Below are 22,718 nucleotides of genomic sequence, written 5' to 3'. Positions count from 1 at the left end.
GCCTACAAAGGAAGTGTCATTTCCACCACTTTGCAATGAACACCTGGCACCCAGAAAAGTAATATGATTGTCCAAGTCATATAGAAAGTGGATGAGAGAAGATTTGAACCCAGACAAGTCTAACTCCAGAATCTAGTCCCTTCATCACAGTACTACACCACTCATTATCTGAAGAATGAAGTATGGGTCAAATCAGTGAATACCAGACAAGAAAAAAAAAAAAAAAAACCCACATGCAAAATGGGTGTAGGAGTGATAATTCTAAATCTCAACAGCTGAGCCATAATGACTCCCAGAAGGAGCAATGACACTTCTCAGAAACATAAAATTCAACCAAGATTGGATAGTTAAATAAATTACGATACATCCATATGATGGAATATAATGCAGCTCTAAGAGTGACATTTGCCACAGTTTCCAATGACCTACAAAAACACGTAGGATACAAGAAGGGAAGAAATCCAGATACAAAGTCAAGCATAGACCATGAGTACCAGTGTGGGCAGTCTTCCCAAAGCGTAACGTGTCAGTAAGGATGTGGGAAATTGGGTGATTTCACAAACTGTTGGTGTGAAGGTAAATTGGGACTGTTACTTTGTAGGACAATTTGGGAAGAGATGTTTAAACTTTAAAATACACATGCCTTATGACCCCAAATCTCACTTCTTAGAATCAACCCTAGCAAAACACTTGCACATGTGCATAAAGAGACAAAGAAAGTGATTATCATTACAGTTTAGCTGCTAATAGGAAAAAATCTGAAAAAAAAACACCCTAAATTTCTATGATTATGCAGTTAGAATAAATAAATCATGGCAAATCCATATGGAGGAATGTGATGTAGGCTCTGGAGTTAGACTTGTCCAAATCTTTGTGAATTATAAAGAATGTAAATATACTTAAGATGTAGCTATAGACAGATATATGATAGATCCCAAGTATAAGTCTCCAAGAGATATTGTTCAGTTAAAAAAAAAAAGCAAATTGTAGAAAATCGTTAAAGTGTGATGCTACTTATCTTATGAACAAAGGAGCTGCAGAAAGGGGAGAACAAAATAAAAATCCCCTAAATACACACACAACATTCTGCATTTTCAGTGCGTATTTTTCATCAAGGAGTATGTAAACAAAAAGACAACAACAAAACTCTGATCCCACTTTGGGAGACAAATAAAGAGCCCTTTCTTACTGGTGCAAAGTGTGGATGGGGACCTCTGGCTTCTCCGCCTGCCCGTAGCAGCTGGCCTTGGCCTCGGGGATGTAGGAGAACTTCTCCAACATGGAAGACGCAGCAGTGGTGAGAATGCCAATCCCGTCCCTCACTCTGGCCTCCAGGGTGTAGTCCCAGTCATCGTAGGAGACTGAAATGAGTCCTGATGGAAACTCTTTGGGGATGAGCTCCGTGTTCCCAGAGACCAAGCTGGGGATGATCCAAAAGAAATCATACCCGGTGAGGCCGAGGGAGCGGGCCTCGCTCAGGATGAGGACAGCCTCATCTTTGGAACAGTACAGCAAGATGACAGAAGAGTGGATCTTCTTCAGCTGGACTTGCGTCTTCGCATCCTCAAAGGACGTGTCCAAGGTGATCACGTTCTGCATGTCCCAGCCCACAAAGCTGTTGTCCACTGTGGTCTTGATGAAGCTGATGAATTCCCTGTAGCCAGGGAAGATGGTGGTCACCAGGGAGAAGACATGCCAGTCATAATCCTGCATGATCTTCAGCATGACCGTGGCTTGTTGCTGGATGGACGCTCCAAACTGGAAGAAGGTAGACGTCGGATCCTGCCAACAGGTAAAAAGAAAGCAAAACAGAGGATGAGTCAGAAGGCAGTTTATATATAACTCTATGTCTTATGGGTTTAAAGAAGCTCCATAGAAGTAAGGGAAAATAAATCACACATCTATCCCTTTGCAAACACCTGAGCACCTACTTTGTGCCACTCTGGAATAGACGCTAGAAATATAGAGATAGGAGAAACCCCTGTTCTCAAGAGCTCACAGCCAGATACAGGGAAGGATGTCTGTTGTTACTGCTTGCCATGCCTCTTCTTGTTCATCCCACTCCTCCCTCCTTTGAGTCCATATGGTTCCTAAAGAACAAATTCTATCTGGCCCCCAGACTCATAACTGGAAAATGAAGCCACAGAGACAAAACAGCATCAGCAAAGAGAGACAGATTTCTGACATATTGGAAGCCCCTAGAGTCTGCTGTACCTGAAGCCATTGACCCTGGACCTCTTGGTTATATGAGCCAACAGGTTCCCATGTTCACGTAAGTCAATTTGAGTAGTTTCTGTCCCATGAACCAAAGACCCCCATGTGATACAGAGGATAACACCTACTGTGTGATCATCTATCTGTTCAATCAGAAAATACTTGTTGACCCCCTTACCAAGTGCCAACACCATTTTAGACCTTGGGGAAATAATGATTTAAGAGACAGACACAGACATGGTCTCTGCCTTCATAGATCTGATGGGAACTTGAGGAAAAGCAACTTCCATGAACTGAGGACTGAGAGAGAGGCATTTGAGATGTTGAAGGAGTACCCAGATGAGGAAGAGGAGAATTGAGTGGACATTACAATCAGAGAGAGTTCTAGGGATACATTCTGGCTATTTCGGAAACCATAGAAGAACACATTATGGCTCACAAAGTAGGAAGGATAAAATGATGTTGAAAAGCTTGGCAGGAGCCCCACCTTGTAGGGCCTCAGAAGCCATATCCAGAGGCTTAGACTCTGTCCTGAGCATAAGGGGAAGCCACCGAATGTTATCACACTGGAAAGTGACATGGTAACAAACGTTGGGTTCAAGGGCATAATTGGTCCTAACATCTCCACTAATCTATGATCATGAGAAGAAAATTCCACTAAGAAAAGGCAGGTGATGCATATGGTCATACAACCCTGGAACTCATCAAATCTCCACAATGATCCGATGAAGTTGGGGGGAAAATGAGGCTCCAAATGATCACATAGCAGTGAGCATCTGACCCCAGTTCTGTACCTCCACATCCAACCTCTTAGAGATTCAACCACAGCCTTCTTGGGATCATTGAAGATCTGCGTAGAGCAGATGCTTAAACTGTGTTATTGACTGGCTGGCATGGTGCAAAAATGCCAACTAAACAGAAGGTAAGCCTCTGTGTTGCAGCAAAACAGGATTTGACAAATGCTGAGATATATTTTTTTTCTGGGAACTGAAAGAATTCCCAAAGGGTCCTTATTGTATTATAGCCATGTTTTTATTTTGCATTCTGTATTTACCATGTGTATCTAACACAATCTCAATAGTACAGCTTACGGATATTCCATTGTGTGTGTGTGTGTGCGAGTATGAAGGGTGGATGATTCTATTCATGTCTTTCAGAACAATACCTTGTAGCTGTGCACGTCAACTCCTTCAACCAGTCTGCATCATTTTTCCTGTGGGTGCTCACTGAAAGTTTTATCAGAATGGGCCAAAAGCTACGGTTCTCTGAAATACTGCTCTTTTCTGAAATGCATGGGTTTAGGAGATAATTTAAGGGAACTGTGGCCTGAAGGAATAGAGAAGAAACAGGAATTAATGCCTTCTGGGCCCCATCCAACATTACAGTACTATGAATTTTACCTAATTAAATCAATTAAAGTGGGTAACAGATTTAAAGACTTTGGATAATTATCTTTTTCCCTATAGTAGCTTTTGGAGAAGTCCAATACTCTTGAATTGATGAATCGTTTTAAATCACATCTCAACAAGATTGTGAGCTCCTCAAGGGCAGAAATTTTTGCTGTCCTCATCTTTCTGTCCCCAGAACCTGGCAGAAGACTTGGCACGTGTCATACCCGTAAGTGGATGATGAGGGAATGCATGAGCAAATGAATATGTGAATGAAGCCCACGAGGCATGTCCTTGGTTTAAACAAGAAAGTTATAGGGGGAGAATTCAGTATCTGAACTTATGTTTTGTGTGGATCTTGAATAGCATGTCCAAAACAAAGCACAACTTTCAACATCATCACCTACACCTACCTACCCTAAAGAACCACTCCTGCCTCCAACGCCTCAAATATATTTTAGCATGTCCTTTATGGATAAGGAGGAGAATATGGAAGTCCTATAAACCTCAGCAGGTGTCCATCAAACCTCATTAAATACCAAAAAAGACAACAACATAAAGAACCCACCAACAGAAGACGGCACAGAAGAAAAGTCTAAAGGCAGGTACATTCGTCAACTTCACACACCGTCAGGGGCCTCTTGGGATGGGACTGAAATGTGCCAAACTTAATTACAACAGACATGTAATGACTCCCACAGAGAAACGATGCCTCTGAGGGAGCCAGTCGTCAGACTGCAAAAGGCAAGGCACAGCCTCTTCCTGCACTGCGTACATGCAAAATAGAGACGGTTCTCAACAGTGCATACTCTAAGTGCACAACTGGAACCCAATAAAAAGGGTCTATGAAATGACCCATGTACACATGCTCCTTCCTTGTGGTCATTGGTATTGGTGGACAGGTGGAAGCCAAACATGCGAGATGTTGATGGAGTTTGGGATCCCCCAACACCCTTGCTCCGGGTGCTCTGAGCTAGATATGACCACCGTATCCATGAGATTTATGCACAAAGCTGTAAGCAAACGCAGTCTTCTCTGGTTGTCCACATGTAGAGGAGGTGAACTTCATCACGGAGAAAGCTAATCATAGGAACAGCAGTTCATCGGCCCAGAGCCAGCTCAGCACCGGCCATCTGTGAAAGAGCATGTGCAAAATCCCTCGCTCTGCGCTGCCTCCATTCCCTGTCTTGTAACACTTCAGCCCAAGCTGATTCTCCCCCATCACTCTCTATTCTGATCTAACAGCCATTCCCCAGGATGGAGACGAGTGTAACTTCTAGGGTTAGAAGTTTGCAATTCTCATTGGCTTCAATTCTCATCATGTGGCCTTGAGGGGAAAAAAAAAAAAAAAAAAGAAAAGCCACTCAACCTTTCCAAGCCTGTTTTCTCATCTATAAAATGGGTGTGGCTGGGCTAATAAATACCATCATTAACATGCCAGAAGTACTCTATGAGAATCATGTTGCTCAACACTTTCCAGATACCTTCCAGATATTATCTCATTTAATGCCACCCCCAACCACGTTACTAAGTTGGTACCAGTATTATGCCCATTTTACAAATGAAAAAAAGAGACTCAGAGGTAGAGTGCCTTTTCTGGGGTCACACAGGTAGTAAATCAGGTTTGCCTACCATCAAGATCCCAACCTTTCCACCTCTGCACTGTACTGTTGGCCAATAATGGCACTTCCTCAGCAAGTTGTAAGAATGAAACAATCTCCTACATCAAAGCATCCAGTGCAATACCTGTCACATATCAAGTGCGCAGCAAATATAAGTGACTATTTTTCCCATGGGAAAAAATACCCCCTTGGTATCCCGCATCAGGGGACTATGCTACTCCCTCAAAGAGGTAATTCACACTCTGGACTTGGAGCATCTGAACCACTCACTCTGTTCATAGCTGCCTGGTTGAAATTCCTAAAGCATCACTTGAACCATGCCACTCCCCTGCTCTATAGTCCTCAATGGCTCCCCTAGGTATACCACATTAAGTTCAAACTCCCTAGCCTACCCCTTTATGTGAACCAGTCAAGCTTTATAGATGAAATATCATGGGTTCTGGAGTCTACCAAACCCGAGTTCAAGTCCTGGCTCTGCACTAACTGGCCATATTACTCTGGGTAAATGCTTAACATTTCTGGGTCTGAGTTTCTTCATCTCTATAATGGGAATAGTGACCAGCAGCTCACAGAGTTGTTGGAGCATGAGATGCACTGGTAGTGGCTCGTCTGTCCATGCCTAACTCCCGCAGTTCCGGTGCTGCCTTCCACGGCCCCAGTCCCGCAGACTGCACGGACAGCACCAGAAACCCAAGGCACCTCCCGATCCACTGACATGCTGGTTCCACATCCCCACTGGCCGCTGCAAATCAGCCCACTTGTTCTGAGCCCAAGGAGACTGCATGACAAGGAGGAGGAACTGGCTTTTGCACAGTAATGAATCCGTGCTTGGAGAGAAAATGTCACTAATGTCCTTCCTGGGCCTCATGCAGTTACCCTCGCACCACTTTCATCTCTCTTGGCATCTAAAACTTCAACTTCACAAACCCCTGTGGACCAAAGGCATCGTATACCCCTCAGAGGGGTAGAAATGTGGAGTTATTTGCAAAATATAATCACAGAGCAAGGTCCTGAAGAGGCTCACATTTAGCGTTGGGTTTTTCTAGGGTGATTTTATGGACTGGCAGGAGGTTATGGGGAATCTGGCCACACTCCCAGGGCCTGGCATCCAGTATGCCAAATGGCCCTTTCTTTCAAGCCCCTGAACATCCCTGCCTGGATGGTAGAGGTCGCCTTTCCCGCGCTGACCTCCTCCTACCATGGCTCAACCTGTAGTTTGCGGATGCTACAGATCAGTGTCGACCACCTCTGGCACTCGGCTTCCTCCGAGTGTGCAGCTGGGGAGAGGAACAGATTTCACACACCCACTTGGGTTCTGAGCAAAAGCCGTTCCCTCCCCATGCTCCCTGCTCTGCAGAGCACAGAACAAACTGTTTCCAACCCAGAGCGAGGGAGGCAGGGGGTGTGGGACTTTGGGTGTCTGCTCCAGTCTCTGTGTTTCAGTCTCCCCAGAATTGAGGTCTCATCTGATCAGGTCTGGAGCATCAGATCCTGTTCTAGAATGTTCCAGAGCTTGCTGAGGCCCCAGGGTGATGCCTGACTCCACGGATACCACGGCTTGATGTTCAAGAGAGTCTAATAGCAACTTCCATTTCACTTACACAGTCGCGAAGGTTATAGAGCACGCCCACCCCCGTCATCTCTTTGATCCTGACTACCCAAGAGATAAGTCAAGTGGTAAAATCCTCATAAACGGTGTTTCTCATAATGACACAGGAAGAGAGTTAAGTGATGTCCCTGAGACCGCCTGGCTCTGTGGTGACAAGGGCTCAGTTACTGTGAGACATGTCCAGTGCTGCCTTGCACACAGCAGGGGCTCATTCCTGACTGCACATTAGAATCACTCAGACAGTTACAAAAAAAATAAGCCCTGTCTGTGCCCTGTGCCCGTCTGATTGAAATGGAATTCCTGCGACCTGAGTATCTGAACTCCAAAGCTGATTTATTGGTTTTTCTCTGTCTCATCTCAACAGTAGGATGGGTGTTGTTCGACTTAGTATCTTCAAAGCCTCGTACGACTGTCTAACCCACAGAAGGGGCCTGATAAATACCGGGTGAGGAGACAGATGAGCAGGAAGCTTCTACCCCCAGGAAGCACGAGAGAGCCCGCACCCACTGGCACCGTTTATCTTCCTGCTGCCGCCAGGGTGGGCTCCCACAAACAAGGGGGATGATGCAGAAACCCCCGAGGAAAGATCAAGACAGACTCCTTGGGAGTTTGCTTTCTCCTGCTGGAGGCCTGCCCTGGTGAGCCCCGACGTGCTTTCTGTGACTCTCACAGTCATAGTGCAGCAACTGAGTTTTTACACATATTTTATTTCCATTTCCATGGATGAGTGGAAAAGTAAAGGTATCAAGTAAGCCTGATACGCCCGAGGATTCAGATGAATAGAATTCTCCGGGCACATAAGCTGAATCTGTCCCACTGGAGAATGTCTACCCCTTCATCACCCCAGCTCCCGCTCCTCCTGCATCATCTTCACCCATCATCATCACATCCATCCTTCTCCTCCCCTTCCTCACCATCATCGTCATGGTCATCACAGCTAATATTTATTGGGCACATCCAATACGTAGCACTATGTAGCCTATAGTAGGAGGTCTTACTATCAACCCTGTATTACACTTTTTAAAACTGAGGTTCAGAGAGTGTATATTGGCCAAACTCATATAGCTAGGATGTGGCTGAGCAAGATTCAAAGTCAGGTGATCTGAATCCAGAATCTGCTTCCAGATGTGCAGAACAGAAAGCGTGAGCATGTGTACATGTGTGTGTGCATGTGCACATGAATAACCTAAACTCAATCTCTCTCGAGGTGCCCAACCAGAAGAAAAAATCCCCCAGAGATGGGAAACGTCAATGATCTCACGTGCCATTGGCAACTGGTTTATGGAGGAGCCTGAGGATAGGAGGGGAAATCATACCCAGGGACCATTTCCCAAAAGCACATCAGATCCATCACCCATAAACACGCAATTCCACTTCAAGCAACCCTCACTCACTGGACCATTTTATGATTGACATTCTACCCCCCCACGTTGCTCCTCTCGGGACAGGAGGAAGTGTCTCTTCCCACGTTCACCACCATCCAAGCTTGGAGGCATCCGTGCCCTCCTCAGCACCCCACGGTTTCTTTCTTTTTCCTTTCCCTACTCTACCTGCCCATGTTCAGACCCGTAGCAGGTCAAATTGTAGAGGGAGCTTCTTATCTGGGCCCCCTATCCAGGTCTCGTCCCTTCCCCTTACCCACTCTCCATGCTGCTGCTGGAACTATCTTTCGAAAGTTCAAATTGGAGCATGCCCCCGTCCAGCAGCTCACATGACCTTTAGAACAAAGTAGACACACACGCCAGCCCCATGGCCGCCTGGACTCAAGCGTTAGGGGCTCTGCATCCACTGCAGCACCCGGGAGGGGTCAGGTACTCTGTGAACATGGGACCAGCTGGATGACTGGGTGAGCCCAGGAAACCCAGAAATGTGTGCTTGGCAGGAAGACCAAAGAAAGACTTTGTCTTTGCTCCATCCCTCATTTCCCAAGGGCACATCAGCTCCATCACTCACAATCACAGAATTCCACTCAAGCAACCACCATTCATTGCACCATTTTATCATTTATACTCTATCCCCCACTTTACTCCTCTCAAGAGCAAATCCACCAGCATTCTTTCAAAATAACATAACCCCTCTTTCCCTGCTCTCTCCTCCTTCTCTTCAAATAAGAAGTATATTTCTGGGTTCTCTATTCTGTTCCATTGATCTATGTGTCTGCTTCTATGCCAGCACTGTGCTGTTTGGTTACTATAGCCCTGAGGTATAATTTGTAGTCAAGTAATGTGAAGCCTCCAGTTTTGTTCTTTTTGCTTAGGACTGCTTTGGTTATTTGGGCTCTTTTTATGATTCCACACAAATTTTAGGATTTTTTTTTTTTCCTAAGTCTGTGAAAAATGGCATTGGTATTTTGACAGGAATTGCATTGAACCTGTAGATTGCTTTGGGCATCATGGCCATTTTAACAATATTGACTCTTCCAATACACGAGCATGGGATGTTTTTACATTCGTTTGTAACATCTATGATTTCTTTCAGCAGTGATTTGTAGTTCTTGTAGTGATCTTTCACCTCTTTGGTTAAATATATTCTCAGGTATTTTATTTTATTTATTTTTTGCAACTATTGTAAATGGGATTGAGTTCTTGATTTGGTTCTCAGCTCGGTCGTTATTGGTGTATAGAAATGCTATTGGGGTTTTGTATGTTGATTTTATAACCTGAGACTTTGCTGAATTTATTTATCCAATCTAAGAGTCTTTGGGAGGAGTCCTCAGGGTTTTCTAGGCATAAGATCCTTTTTTTCTTTATTTGTTTTTTCAGCTTTATGGAGGTTTAACTGACAAATAAAAATTGTTTATGTTCAAGATGTACCATGTGATGTTTTTATATATGTATACATTGTGAAATGATTACCACAATCAAGCTAATTAACACATCCATCACCTCACATACTTACCTTTGCGTGCGTGTGTGTGTGTGTCTGTGTGTGTGTGGTGAGAATATTTAATACCTACTATCTTAGCAAGTTTCATGTACACATTATTAACTAAGGTCACAATATTACACATTAGGTCTCCAGAACTTATAACTGCAAGTTTGTACCCTGTGTCCCATTTCTCCCTTTCTCCCACCCCCAGCCCCTGAAAAATACCATTCTATTCTCTCTTTCTATGAGTTCAACTTTTTTATATTCCACATAGAAGTGAGGTCATGCAGTATTTGTCATTTTGTGTCTGGCTTATTTCACTTAATATAATGTCTTTTAGACTCATCCACATTGTCACAAATGGCAGGATTTCATTCTTTTTTAATTTATTTTTCTTTTTGAGACAAGGTCTCCCTCTGTCACTAGGGCTGGAGCACAGTGGCGTCATCATAGCTCACTGCAACCTCAAACTCCTGGGCTCAAGTGATCCTCCTGCCTCAGCTTCCCAAGTAGCTGGGGCTACATGCCTGCGCCACCAGACCTGGCTAATTTTTCTATTTTTTTTTTTTAGAGATGGGGTCTCACTATGTTGCTCAGGCTGGTCTCTAACTCCTGGCCTCCAGCGATCCTCCTGCCTCAGCCTCCCAAAGTGCTAGGATTATAGGCGTGAGTCATCACACCCAGCCTCCAGAATTTTTTTAAATTCCCTGGGTAAGTTTAATGCACAGGGTTGAAAATGCTAATCTAATGCTCCAGTATCCCACCCTAGCTGTGCATCAGCTCACCTGGGGAATTTTTTATACCTTCAGGTTTGCAGACTCCATACCACACCCACTGAGTCAGACTCTCCATTGAGGAGTTCTGCAGGATGTACTTTCCCCAGGATAAGCAGAACGTGCTGATGGATGGCAAGACTCAGATACCACTAAATCCAACTTCTCTATTTTCTAGGTGAGGAAACTCAGGCTCCAGAACATTAGGTGACTTGCTCCAAATTTCACATAAATCAGTGGCACAGCAGGAATAGATACAGGGTCTCTTGACTCCTAATTCGGTGCACTCTTTGTTGCATCATGATGCCTTCATATGTGAAGTATTTTCTACAAAGGGAGTCTATAAGGAGCACGGAGTTTGCAGGAAGACCATGGACTTTGCCAACAGCCCTCTTAGGATCTGCTTCTTACTGCAAGTGAGTTATTTAATCTCAGCCTCTGTTTTCCCATCTGAAAAATTGGAATGATAACAATAGTCACCACCATCAAGGGTTGCTGTGCATATTTTGAGAAAGAACGCACATAAATCACTTGGCACATAGGAAAGGCTCAGCCAAGTTGAGTTGGTGTTGATGGTGGAGAAAATGGCAGACTCATCCATCAAGCCCTGAGTCCCACATCCACCGTGGACTTCTCAGAGCCTCCCCTCCTACTTATTCCGTCTTCTCTAAATTTCCAGCATCTTTGTCTTTAGCCCCAGATTGTATGTGAGAGATAAAATCTTGTGCACCTCTCAGACTGAGAGCTCTCCAGGGCAGGGCACAATACCCTTCTTCGTCCCCCCCCCCCCCAAGCACTCTGCGGTGCTGAGCCACTTGCTGCGTCACACTGCTTTGGGAACGAAACTGGCATGAGTGCCCTGAGTCCTCAAGGCGGCCAGTGGGCAGGAAGGAATCCCATTGCTCCCCATAGTTGAGCAGAACCGCCAGATGCACTGCTCTAGGAGGAAGCATCCATCTATCGATTGCCTTTCATTCATTCAACAAATTTAACACACTCTGGCTATGTGCTGGGCATCGTTCCAGGAAAGTGGAGCTAGGGAAGCAGGCTACCAACGTGAAGGCCCTTGCTCTTATGAAGTTTACATTCTTATAGTAGGAGACAGGGAGAAAAGAAATCAACACATAGGATAATTTCAAGGAAATCAGATGATGTCATAGTTCAGAACTGGTATCATCGACTCTGCTGCACTGGGGCTGAGTCAGCCAGGCAGAGCTTAGGTGTGGGCTGGGGGTGGGGAGAGCTATTCCAGCAGAAGCAGCAGCATATGCAAAGGTAGGAAAGGGCTTGGCAAGTTCAGGGAACAGAAGGGGGTCAGAGCAGCTGAAGTTTAAGGGGCAAGGGGGAGAATGGTGAGAGATGAGTTAGGGGAGGAAGCAGAGCCCACATCACATGGTGAGTGCCCTTCAGATCATGATAAGGGGTCTGGATCCAATTCCTAGGTCAATTTTATTCCAAACAACCCTTCTGCTAAATGCACCATTAGTGTCTCCTAACGGGGAAGCTGGGAGGGAACTTGGAACTTTGGGATTTTGTGCGAGCCAGCCCTGTCCTTTTCTCTGAAATTCTGACCTGTGTCAATAGGTGAGTCCACGTTGAAGACGCAGCAAAGCACACGACTGTTTACTGTATCATTTAATCAACTGGTACCCTAACCTCAAAAATTGTGGCCAGAGCTATCATGTCTGCCTGGCAATTCCAGACCTTGTCCCATTTCAGCATCTAGAGCCAAGTTTTCCACTAGCAAGTTCTACAGCGCTAGAGGAAAGAATACATAAATGCATGGAGAGAGACATATTCCTTGATTCCTGCTGCAACTAGTTTAGGACAGCCCAACACACTCTACATTAATTAGAACCACACAAGGACTGTTGCACTTGGACCCAGCCCTGCTTTCTAGATCGTTAGCAAGGCTGGTCAAAAGGAGACACCCGCTGAGATTCAGGCCCTTATTTCTATGCAAGGGCACAGCAAAGGCCCAAGCTGCCTTCACTTGGTGCTCTGTCAACCTGCGGGGGAGCATCTGATTCCAGGCTTCCAAGCAGGGTTGTTAGCAATTACGTATTGTCGGAGACCAGGTCCAGCTAGTCTCACACACAAAGCCTGGCTCCTACTGAGCTAGAGAAAAATCCTCCCTGACCAGAGGCCATTGGGTCAGGTCTCTGAGGAGCAGATAAACTTAAGTACAAGGCAGCATCTTTATTTTGCCAGTCCAACTGTGACTGAGCCCCTGGCCTTCTCTGTGCACTTGAAGCCATTTTTTTTTTCAGATCCCTTTTCTTACTGAAGCATGACTCTCCTTGAGCTACATGTGAACAATTGTTATTCTGACCACTGAGCATCCATTTTCCCTTTACTGATAATAGTGAATTTCCCCTCTCGAAGTCAAGCCAATTGGCTCATCCAATCCCCATAGTGTCAGTAATTAATTCAAGAGTAGGAACATGTCCTAACCTGGTCTAATCAGAGTGCCTCCCAGTATTTGTGGAGAAAGAGACTAGGAAAAGGCAGTTCCTTTTTACTGTTAGACTTAAACCTGGAAGGATGTTTAGCTCAAATTTCTGGGAGCCACCCTACCACCATACACCATCCTACGAAGGAAATCATCAGAGCCAAAAGCAAAGCTGGAAGATGGAGAGTTACTAAGACCTGACATCCTTGTTGAATACCTTGTTCAAGCCATATCTGAAGCCAGTACCCTTATTGTCAATTGCATGTCCCAATTAATTACCTTGTTTTGCTTAAGCCAATTTGAATTAGCTTTTCTGTCACTTCCAATTAAAGATTCCTGACACCACTTTGGCTAGGAAAAAAAAAAAAGAATGTTATTCGTTCTTCACTCATCTTCCCAAACTTGGATCAGAGGAACTCAAAACTACAGAGTGATGTGTTTCCCTTCATCTTCCTTCCCTTATCCAGACTTTCCTCCCAGGGGTGCCTGCCTCTCTCCCCCTATCTCCCACTTCCCTGCATGACCTCTTCATTCTCCCTTTGTTTTTTGTTTTTCTTTAATATGCTGCTGAGATTGGTTTCTTCTCAGAGAGTCTGACAGCCACAACTGCCATGACCCAGACTTAAGACATGACAAGTTGCCACCAATAATAATTGCTTGTCATCAAGCTGTTCCAGCGAAGAGAAAAAACTGAACCAGTCCCATTCATTATGTTTTTGTCTCTGGCTGTCATATACAGAGGGGACGCTCCTGAACTGAAGGAGGCAGCTTTATTTTTGGAAAAGATTAAGGCTTCCCCATAACCCTTGCTAGGGGCAGGCCCTCATGGTCAACATTATAGTAGTAACATCCTCTTCAAAAATGTCCCACTGTTCTCTAAGAAAAGTCTACAACAGCTCTGAGCACTCAGCCTCCAGAGGAAATTGCCTCTCCCTTTGGGAGTCTGTATGTCCAAGATACTAAAGGCACAGACGCTACCGCCAACAACAGGATTGAGTCTTGGCTCTTTCTCTCACGGGTGTCCAGGCCTTGAGCAAAACCCTTATTATCTCCGAAGCTCGATTTTCTCAATTTAAAATGGAGGGAATTTTATTCCCTATGTTAAAGAGGTTGTTGTGATTAGGATAATGTATGTGTTGCTGTTAGCATGTACTGAGAGCTCCATTAATGAGAGCTGTGATTATTGTGGCTGTTGTAATCAAGAAAGAATCAACCACAATGACGGCAACAAAACCCTAAACACTACAACCCACCAGCACAGCACTAATGCAAATACAAACAGTCCCCTGTGGCTCTTCCTACGTGCCCTAAATCCTGCCTCTGTGCGACACCACTGCAAAGGAGCTCTCGTGGAGTGCCAGGCGCCGAGCTAAAAGCAGGTGGGCGACTCGTGCCAGTGTTAAAATGGAATGTCCCACATCCCAGGAACCCCTTCGGTCCTGGGCATACAGAGAACTTTAAGAACTTTATTTAATCCTCACACTAACCTTTCAGGCAAGGTGTTTCTATTCCCATTCTACAGGTAAGGAAGTTGAGGCTTAGACAGAGGTGCTTCCCACACTGTCATGAGCATAAGAATCACCTGGGGTCTTGTTGCAATGCTGCAGGAGCGGGCAGGGGCTTTGCTGACAAGCTCCCAGGTGGTGCTGAAGCTGCCACGGACCACTCTCCGAGTAGCCACGTTGCAGAGGGCAAGTCACATGGCCAAGGTCACACAGCGAGCATCTGTCAGAGCTAAGGTCCAGACCTAGGGGTCTGACTCCAAAGTGGCCTCTGACCATGGTTGTGCCGGGTGACCTCTGACTCTCCCAGGGAGGAGTGGGGAGTGACGCAAGCAGGTGTCTGGTGCCTGACATCCTCATCACAGTGTTTCCAGCAGGCCTCCTGGGCTGAGACAGCTGCATGTCACAGCCTGTCAATCCCCACCGTCTTAGCCAACAAAGCACTTTCAGCTTGGAGTCAGAACATACTGCGTGGGAGGAAAGAGAGAGGGGCTGCCCTGGGGTGAACTGCCCCGCTCTCAAGAGGGAGCTGGAGCCACCCAGGAATGTGCAGAGGACAGAGAGGGAACCACCAGTCAGACGGTGCCCGCAGCCATCTGCCAGGTGGAAAACGACCCCACCTAGAATGCAGCCGCTCTTCCCTGCACGCCCGCCCTGCTGCTTCCCAACACAAGCAAGTTGTGGAGTCTCCCTGAGCCTCCGTTTTTTCATATACAAAATGATCCTACTGGTTCTCTAGTTACCGGGAGGGGTGCTGGGGCATCCATGACGTGGTGATGAGCAAGAGCTCCGTGAACTGAAAAGCAGAGGAGCAATGTGGGAGCTCGCTGGGTAAATAAGGAGCAGCTGCCACCTCCTCTGTCCCCTCCAGCCCCACGGTGCTCCCAGAACACACTGCCCAGGCCTCCATTGTCATAATCACCAGGTATTTTGTGTCTATTTAAATATCTGTCTCCATGAGACCAGATTAATGCTAATTAATCTCCACAGCAACAGCACCCAGCCTGGCTCCCGGTTCACAGTGGAGCTCAGAACATGTTTGCTGAAGGTGTAAGTAAATGAAAGGATGGATGGACGGATGGATGGATGGATGGATGGATGGATCGATGGATCAATGGATCGATGGATGGATGGAGAGGTGAATAGATGCATGGATGGATGGATGGATGGATGAACGGATGCATGAATGGATGCATGGATGGATGGAGAGGTGAATAGATGCATGGATGGATGGATGGATGGAGGGAGGGAGGCATGGACGGATGGAGGGATGCATGGACAGATGAGTGTGAAGTGAGTTGTGGGTATGAGAGAATGAAGGAATAAACAATATTCAGTGAGAAAGAGTGGCTGAGTTAAGTGCACATGAGTGGAGTTAGGGAGGGTGGGCTTTAAGTGGGAGTTGCATGGCAGGGGGTGAGCTGAGGAGCTCAGAAGCAGGACTGAGTGTCTGAAGTGTGACAATCTCTTGCCACACAAACTCTTACAATCTGAAGGCAGGAAGTGAATACAAAATTTTGGGGGGATATGGGCTGGTATTCCTCATCACCTGAACTCTGTTTACATGCTCTCTGGGACTCAGGAACCAAACAGATTCAGGCAAAGTGGACTCCCTCTAAGAGGAAGAATGGAATAGAGGATTTTATTCCAGCAAGAAGCTTGCTGCTGTCAGAGCTGACTCAGGGCTCTCATGAGCACAAGGACAGATTGTTTCCCTCCCATGATCTCTAGCTCACTCCCAAGCCTGTTCTCCCATCCCAGCTACGTATCCGCCGCAAAAGCTTCTCCTCGGTACCTTCAGTCTTGCAGCTGGTATGAGGGAGGCCTTAGGGAGCCTTTGGACCTCATGGCCACTTGAGTTCCTGGCCCAGATGAAAACAAGGAACTTCTAGGAGTCTAGGAGGGAGGAGGCTCCCACCCACCAGCTGGTACCTGAAGACCTGTATCTTATTGCTCCTCCCAGGTAGCCAAAGCCCCCAAGAAGCTTTACAACCATCAGTCTTACCCCACTGGCCTCACAGAACCTACGACTTGAGTGGGCTATGACAACAGCCTTCTCTAACAGGCCTGCTAAACAGGTAGCAACCAGGATGGCTCAGCGAGAGCAAGGACCCAACCAAATCGTGGGAGGTGGCTTGGTGCAACGGGAAGCACTCAGGTTCTGGGATGAGACACATCTAGGTTCAGATCTCAGCTCTTCCACACACTACCTCTGTGGCCTTAAGAAACTGGCTCAACCCTCTCAAGCCTCCATGTCCTGGGCTGTAAGATAGGAAAAGTGACCACCACCAGCTTCGTGGATGAGATGAGCTCAGGTACAGTAGCTACTGCTTTCTGATTACTTATCGCATGCCTGTCATTTCTTGCACCTTCTCTCATTTAATCTTTAACACAACCCCACTAAGAAGGTAGTATTAATGTCAAAACTAATTAATTTGAATTTATTGGATTCCAAAACCCTGCTGTTCACCTCTGGCAACATGCACCCTTCTCCTTACCAATGCTTAGCCTGTTTGCTCCTTTTCCTTGACTCAGTGTTGGCTCCTGTTGCATAGACTCAGATACCACCTGAAGATCATCCCTCCCCCTGCACGGTGCATCCACAGAAGTATGATGAGCCTGAACTAATAATGCCAGGAGATTAACAACCTAACCTGTGCCGTTTCACTTGAGCATAATATTCTGCCTAACCACTTCCCCACCGAAGTTAACAGAATACAGAGCTTTCTGTGACTTATGCAGATAAAGGCATCTTACGAACATCAGATATATTCATCTCTAATGTCCTTGGAGACCATCAGACCAAATATATAATATTGTCATGCTTTAACAGTGCAACACAAAATTCTCATGTATGCATTTGTGTGTGTGTGCATGCACACGTGCGTGTATGCAAAAAAGCTAACATTTGTTTCTTCCCTTTAGTAACTGCTAAGCCGGGCAGCCTGTCTAAGACTCACTTGAAGCTCAAAAGAAGGGGATGAACTAACTGTGACCAGAGTTCACCATCACAATTGAACTCCGAGCACAAAAGGAATTGGGAACATAGATGAGGGGTGGGAAGGGAGAGATTTTAACAGAAAAATTGACGGTCTGAGAGTTTTTCTGAGAAATGATATACAAGGGAGAATTGAATGTTAGCCTCTGAACGGGATTCCAAATTGCTATATGAAAGGAGAAAAACACAATCGATGATGGTTCATTTGTGTCTGTGCTCAGCCCCCGGGGCCTCCTGGTTGCCATCACGCTCAGAGCTGGCAACAGGCAAGCGCCCAAGTCAGCGGATGTGTTCTTAACCTCAGGTAGCTTTACCTTCTCCCCTGTTGACAACAGCAGGGCCACATCTGTTCATGGATCCCAAGTCCATGTGGCAGAGCCTGGTATATGCTGAGCTCAATACCTGTATCTGTGGAATTGAATTGAAGACATTCAGATCATTGTTGGAAGGAAGAGAGAAAGTCAGGCAAGAAGAAAGGGAGAGAAGGAGGGAGAGGAGGAAAAAAAGGGGAGGGAAGGAAGAAGAATGGAGAGACAGAGAAAGGAGTGAGGAAAGAGCTGAGGAGCTAAGATTTTCTGGGGTTGATGAGAAGCATCCACTGAAGAATGTTTTAAGCAGCGGCATGACATGATCATACCTGTCTCTTCTGGAAGGACCACTCTGGCTACAGCATGACAACTGTTTTGGAGGAGGGAAGCATGGAGGCAGGAAGGCATGGCAAGCACAATCCCACTGAAACGATTCCATAAAAGAGGGAAAGACCGGAACTAGGATCATAGCAATACAGATAAAGAAGGGAAGAAAAGGCTCAGGGGATGTTTAGGACGGAGATTCAGTTGGCTTTGGCAATGGATGGATGGAATTGGCAGGGGTCTTGGGGTGTGGAGGAGGACGGCCAGGTGAATGGTGACATCACCTACAAAGGCAAAGAGCAGGTTAGGGACCTTGCTGTCTTCCTCACCGTTGCAGCCCCGACACTTAGCACTGTAGCTGACATATAGTAGCAGCTCAGTCACTGTTTGCTGAATGAATGAGTGGACAAGCAGTGACAGCAGACATAGGTAGGGAAAGGGGAAATACACATGGGATTCAGTCTGGGGCTCGCTGCTCATGAGACCTCCATGGAGGAAGCCCAGCTGGCAGGTGGATGAATATACAGGTCTGAAGATGAGGACAGGGTAAGGGCTGAGACTTGAGATTTAGGAGTTGTCTATCTGCAAGGGTTGTTGGCAGCTGTGGACGACATCTCCTAACTTCTGTGGAATGAGAAGAACCTTGGGAACTTTGGGGGGAACATCAGAGAGTCTGAGCTGGCAGAGGGAAAGAATGCATGGAAAGGAGACAGAGAAGGAGTGTACGAGAGCTACAATGAGAAAGCCAGGGAGTGTGATAACTTACACACCAAGGGAGTGAGAGCTTGAAGATGGGTGCATGGGTGAAATGTGTCTAGCGTCCAGGAAGACAGACCGAAAGGTATTGCTGCATAGCACAGTGAGAAGTTCCCTGGGGGCTTTAAGGTGAGTGAAGCGGGTAGAAGCCAGATCTCAGGGTGATCTGGAGGAGTCAAGGAGACATAGAAGTGAAGGGCACAGTGAAAGAAGCCCTAATGCTTTCTATTCATAACTGCCCCATGCTGCTTCTGCAACACAAAAGTATTTCAGAGGCAGAGAGAAGAATCCCTCTGAATGCTGAGATTGAACTTTGGGTCAAGTGGCTTCTCCTGCTGTTTTCCTCTCTTTCTCCAAGCACCATGTCCTCTACCTCTGACAAAGAACCTTATGCCAGAAAACACAGGATGTCCCTACATGCTAAAGGAAGATGAAGTGAACATTTTTCCCTTTTAATTCCAAAATGCACGCTTGCAATACACCCTCAGTCTCGAAGAATGAGGTTCCTTCATTCTTTATTCTGGACATCCCTTTTTCCTTGCAGAGAAAACATACAACCTAATTGTGTCTTACGCCCTAAGGAACAGAAAGAAAGGAAAAGTTGAATGTGCACATGGTCGGCAGATTGAGACAGACAGCTTCATAGACACTCTCTGAGTCGAGATGGCTGCTCTTTGCAGCTCGCACACATTGCATCATCTTTCTGTTGATGTCTCCTCAAGGATTTGTTCCAAAACCCTCTGATTGGAACAGGACAGAGAAAAGAGCTTATTGAAAATCCAAGACACTATATTTGATGGGGGAACATCGAGGGGCCACTGAACACTCAACACATTAATAGCCTGCACAGGTGACACCTATTCTAAAGCTCATGTGAGATGGCAATTAGAAAATCCTGGCATACAACCCCAACTCTGCATTTTTTAAACCCTTGCCAAGCAAAATTTTCAGGCCACAAATTAGAGCTATTGCTGGTACAAAAAAAAAAAAGTTGATATTTTAATGTGCCTTCTGCCTCTAAATGAATCTATCTCCCCAACACGCAAATCCTCTCCATGCTTAGATGAAATGCATCCAAGTCAGGCTGTGAGATGAGCCCCAGAATTGAATAATAGTCAAAGTCCTCCTTTCCCCAGGCCAGTGTCCTGTCTGTTCATCATGCCAACGAGTGATAAGTTTGTAGTGAGTGGAGTCAGACTTACTGTGCGGTATTAAGCAAGTAGCGACTGTGATGACGTGGATGCGATTACCTGGCATCACAATGTGCTTATTCTACAGACTGGTTGAAGCCAGGGTTGAGTTTGGTGTCATCCCTGTGGGCCACTCAATAAATCCTTCAGTTGCCTGAGTCAAGGGGAGGGTTTCACCCTCTCAACAGCCTGAGCTCATCTCCACTCTAGCACTGACCACTCGGTGTAAAATGGTTCCTGGGACAAATACAACAAACCACTGCAGGGCTTGTAGACACCAGCAGGGTCTGGGCCCTGCAACCTCTGTAATCTGGTCTCAGCTCACACACTCCTGTGCTTTCCCCTCCCAAGATGCACTGGCCTCTCAGCCATCTTGTGCCTACCACAGGGCCTTTGCTCGGACTGTTCTATCTCCCTTGGAACGTTCCTTTCTTCACGGTCTAACTCCTGTCCTGTCTTCGTTTCATTGCTGGATCATTTCCTAATGGACACCTTCTATAACCTCATTGATTAGGTTAATCTCCTCTCTCCATGTTCTGCCTTGTATTTTCAGACAATGTGAATTAACATTTATTTATAGGCACCTTTCATGAGTGTATGTGTCCCCCACTGACATATACGCTCCATGGAGGCAGGGACTGTGTATGATGTTTTATTTTGTTCTTTTTATTTTGTCTTACTAATCAAACAGTAGGGGCCTAATTCCATTTTTGGTTTACTGGCTTGTTTTAAATGAAGTCAGAAGTCTTGTCCCAGTGTGTCAGGGTAAATGAATTCCTCAAGTCACACAGCATCAAGGAAGACATTGAATTCGGATTCTCTCCTCACCTCCAACTTCAACAGACCAGGTAACTCAGCAGGTGGCTTGGCCTTTGGGCAGAAATACCCAGAGTCTCGTGTGTCGTGCTGACATGTCTCTGCCAGGTATTAGGTGCTGGTTCCTGCTGTCATTTCCACGTCACCCCTTAAAGTTGTCTCATCATCCTTGGCAGGTTTTGTTGTTTAACCCAATGATCAAGGTGCAAAACTATTCCCAAGGGTTTGCATCAGCCCCTCCTTGCTGCCACCAGGTGAGCACTGAGATACAACAGGTCATTTAAATGCAATAAGTAGACCTTCTTCAAATACAGGTGACACTGAGGTGAAGCAATTTTAAAATAATCCACTTTCCTGTGGGCTTTGTTGTCTTTCATTTTCGTTTCATTGTCTTCTGCTTGTTTTAATTTTTAAGTTTTTAAAACTTCTCCTTATAAGCAACATATTTAAAGCAAAGATGAATAAGAATTCCGAGTCTCAAAGGTTCTGTCCCAGTACTGGTTCTACCACAGGTGGGTCGTATGTCTTAGGAAAGTCGCTTCATTTCACTGATCTTCAGAGCTTCAGTCTCTTCATGGGAATGACAAATAGCACCAGTCTTACCAACTTCTAGAACTGCACAAAGGACCAGATGTCAAGTGTGATGTAACTATGTCTTTCTTTAATTCATTCATTCATTTATTCTACTGTTTATTCATCTCTACACCAGGCACTGTGCTCAAGGCTGGAGACCCAGTGGGAAACACAAACAGCCACAGAACCTGCACCCACAGAGCTTATGCCTGCAGAGGGGAGGCAAGCATTTAATACAATAGCCATACACACAGGAAATTGCTACTGATATTCAAATTTTGTAGGAAAAGTTTATGGTACTTTAAGCACCCACAATGGGGGAGACAGAAATACAGTCAGAGACTTCCCTGGGACACTGGGATAGGAGTTACCTAGGCAAAGAGGAGAGGAAAGAATGCCTCTTCTGAAGAGAGAGCTTCTTGTGCAAAGGCCCTGTGGTAGGAGGCAAGTGTGAGGGTCTGAAAGGAAGCCATTGTGGGGAGGGTGAGAGAGACTGATGTTCTGCTTATAAAATGGATTTTTATTCCCCTATACCTACAGAAAAGACTATTACCTTTCTTTCACCTCTCAGTTGCCCAAGAATATTTTCACAGCTTCTATATAATCCCTTTCAATAATTCCCTTGCTGTTAGTCAGAGAAAAGGTGTTAATTCCCTTATTAGCTGCTTCTCTGTGATCACAGAAATCTCCCAACTTCCCCCACCCTGGGAATGCCCTAAGCCTTCACTCTGGCCCTGTGTGCTCCCTGCTTTGGGCCTGTGCTCAGCCAGGGAGACCAGAACCTACCTGGCGCCAGACACCAGTGTTATGCGTGAGTTAAAGGAGCAGCCAGGTTCATAACACAAACCCAGGGCTGCCCTCCCTGTGTGACACAGCCACCCATGCCCCCCGGGCTGTCCAAGAAGGAACAGCGTCTTCCACTTCTAAAAGCACTTGTCAGCATTTGGGTCTAGATGCTGCAGTTTTCTTTAAGGAACCTTTTTCATGCCTGCCCTTAAGAAACCCCAATTCACTTTGAAGACATTACCAGGAACAAAATCACAATGCACAGTTATTCTCTGCATGCACTGGGTAGCAGAAATAAAGCAAATACAAACCCCAAGAGGCAGTTTCCTGGAGGAAGGGAGATTACTCAGATGATGTAATCATATCATACTTAGCGATGGGGCCAGAATTTCCAAGCGTAGGAAAGCACACACACAAAAAGGGCAATCTCAACTCTTCTTTAACTGGGCTACTTAACAACCCCAAATGACTCATGACATCTCTGAAGTGCTTGGTTGCTCCGAGAGGTAATTTCCAGACCTCTGTGGGCCTCACATGAA

The 22,718-nt window shown here is 45.9% G+C and overlaps 1 protein-coding gene across 2 annotated transcripts in view; it reads right to left on the bottom strand.

Moving 5' to 3' along the window:
• The window catches only part of GRIN2A (glutamate ionotropic receptor NMDA type subunit 2A), a 293,498-nt gene that overhangs the window by 135,802 nt on the left and 134,978 nt on the right, over positions 1-22,718 (bottom strand). For both annotated transcript variants that reach the window (XM_069486138.1, XM_069486139.1), the window contains one exon: positions 1,190-1,782. In XM_069486138.1, coding sequence (XP_069342239.1) covers positions 1,190-1,782 — 593 coding nt within the window. The remainder of the gene's footprint in view (positions 1-1,189; positions 1,783-22,718) is intronic.

Source organism: Eulemur rufifrons, chromosome 14, assembly GCF_041146395.1.
Source record: "Eulemur rufifrons isolate Redbay chromosome 14, OSU_ERuf_1, whole genome shotgun sequence".
NCBI classification, from domain to species: domain Eukaryota; kingdom Metazoa; phylum Chordata; class Mammalia; order Primates; family Lemuridae; genus Eulemur; species Eulemur rufifrons.
Note: the sequence above shows the minus strand (reverse complement) of the source record. Positions and strands in the feature narration are given on the sequence as shown.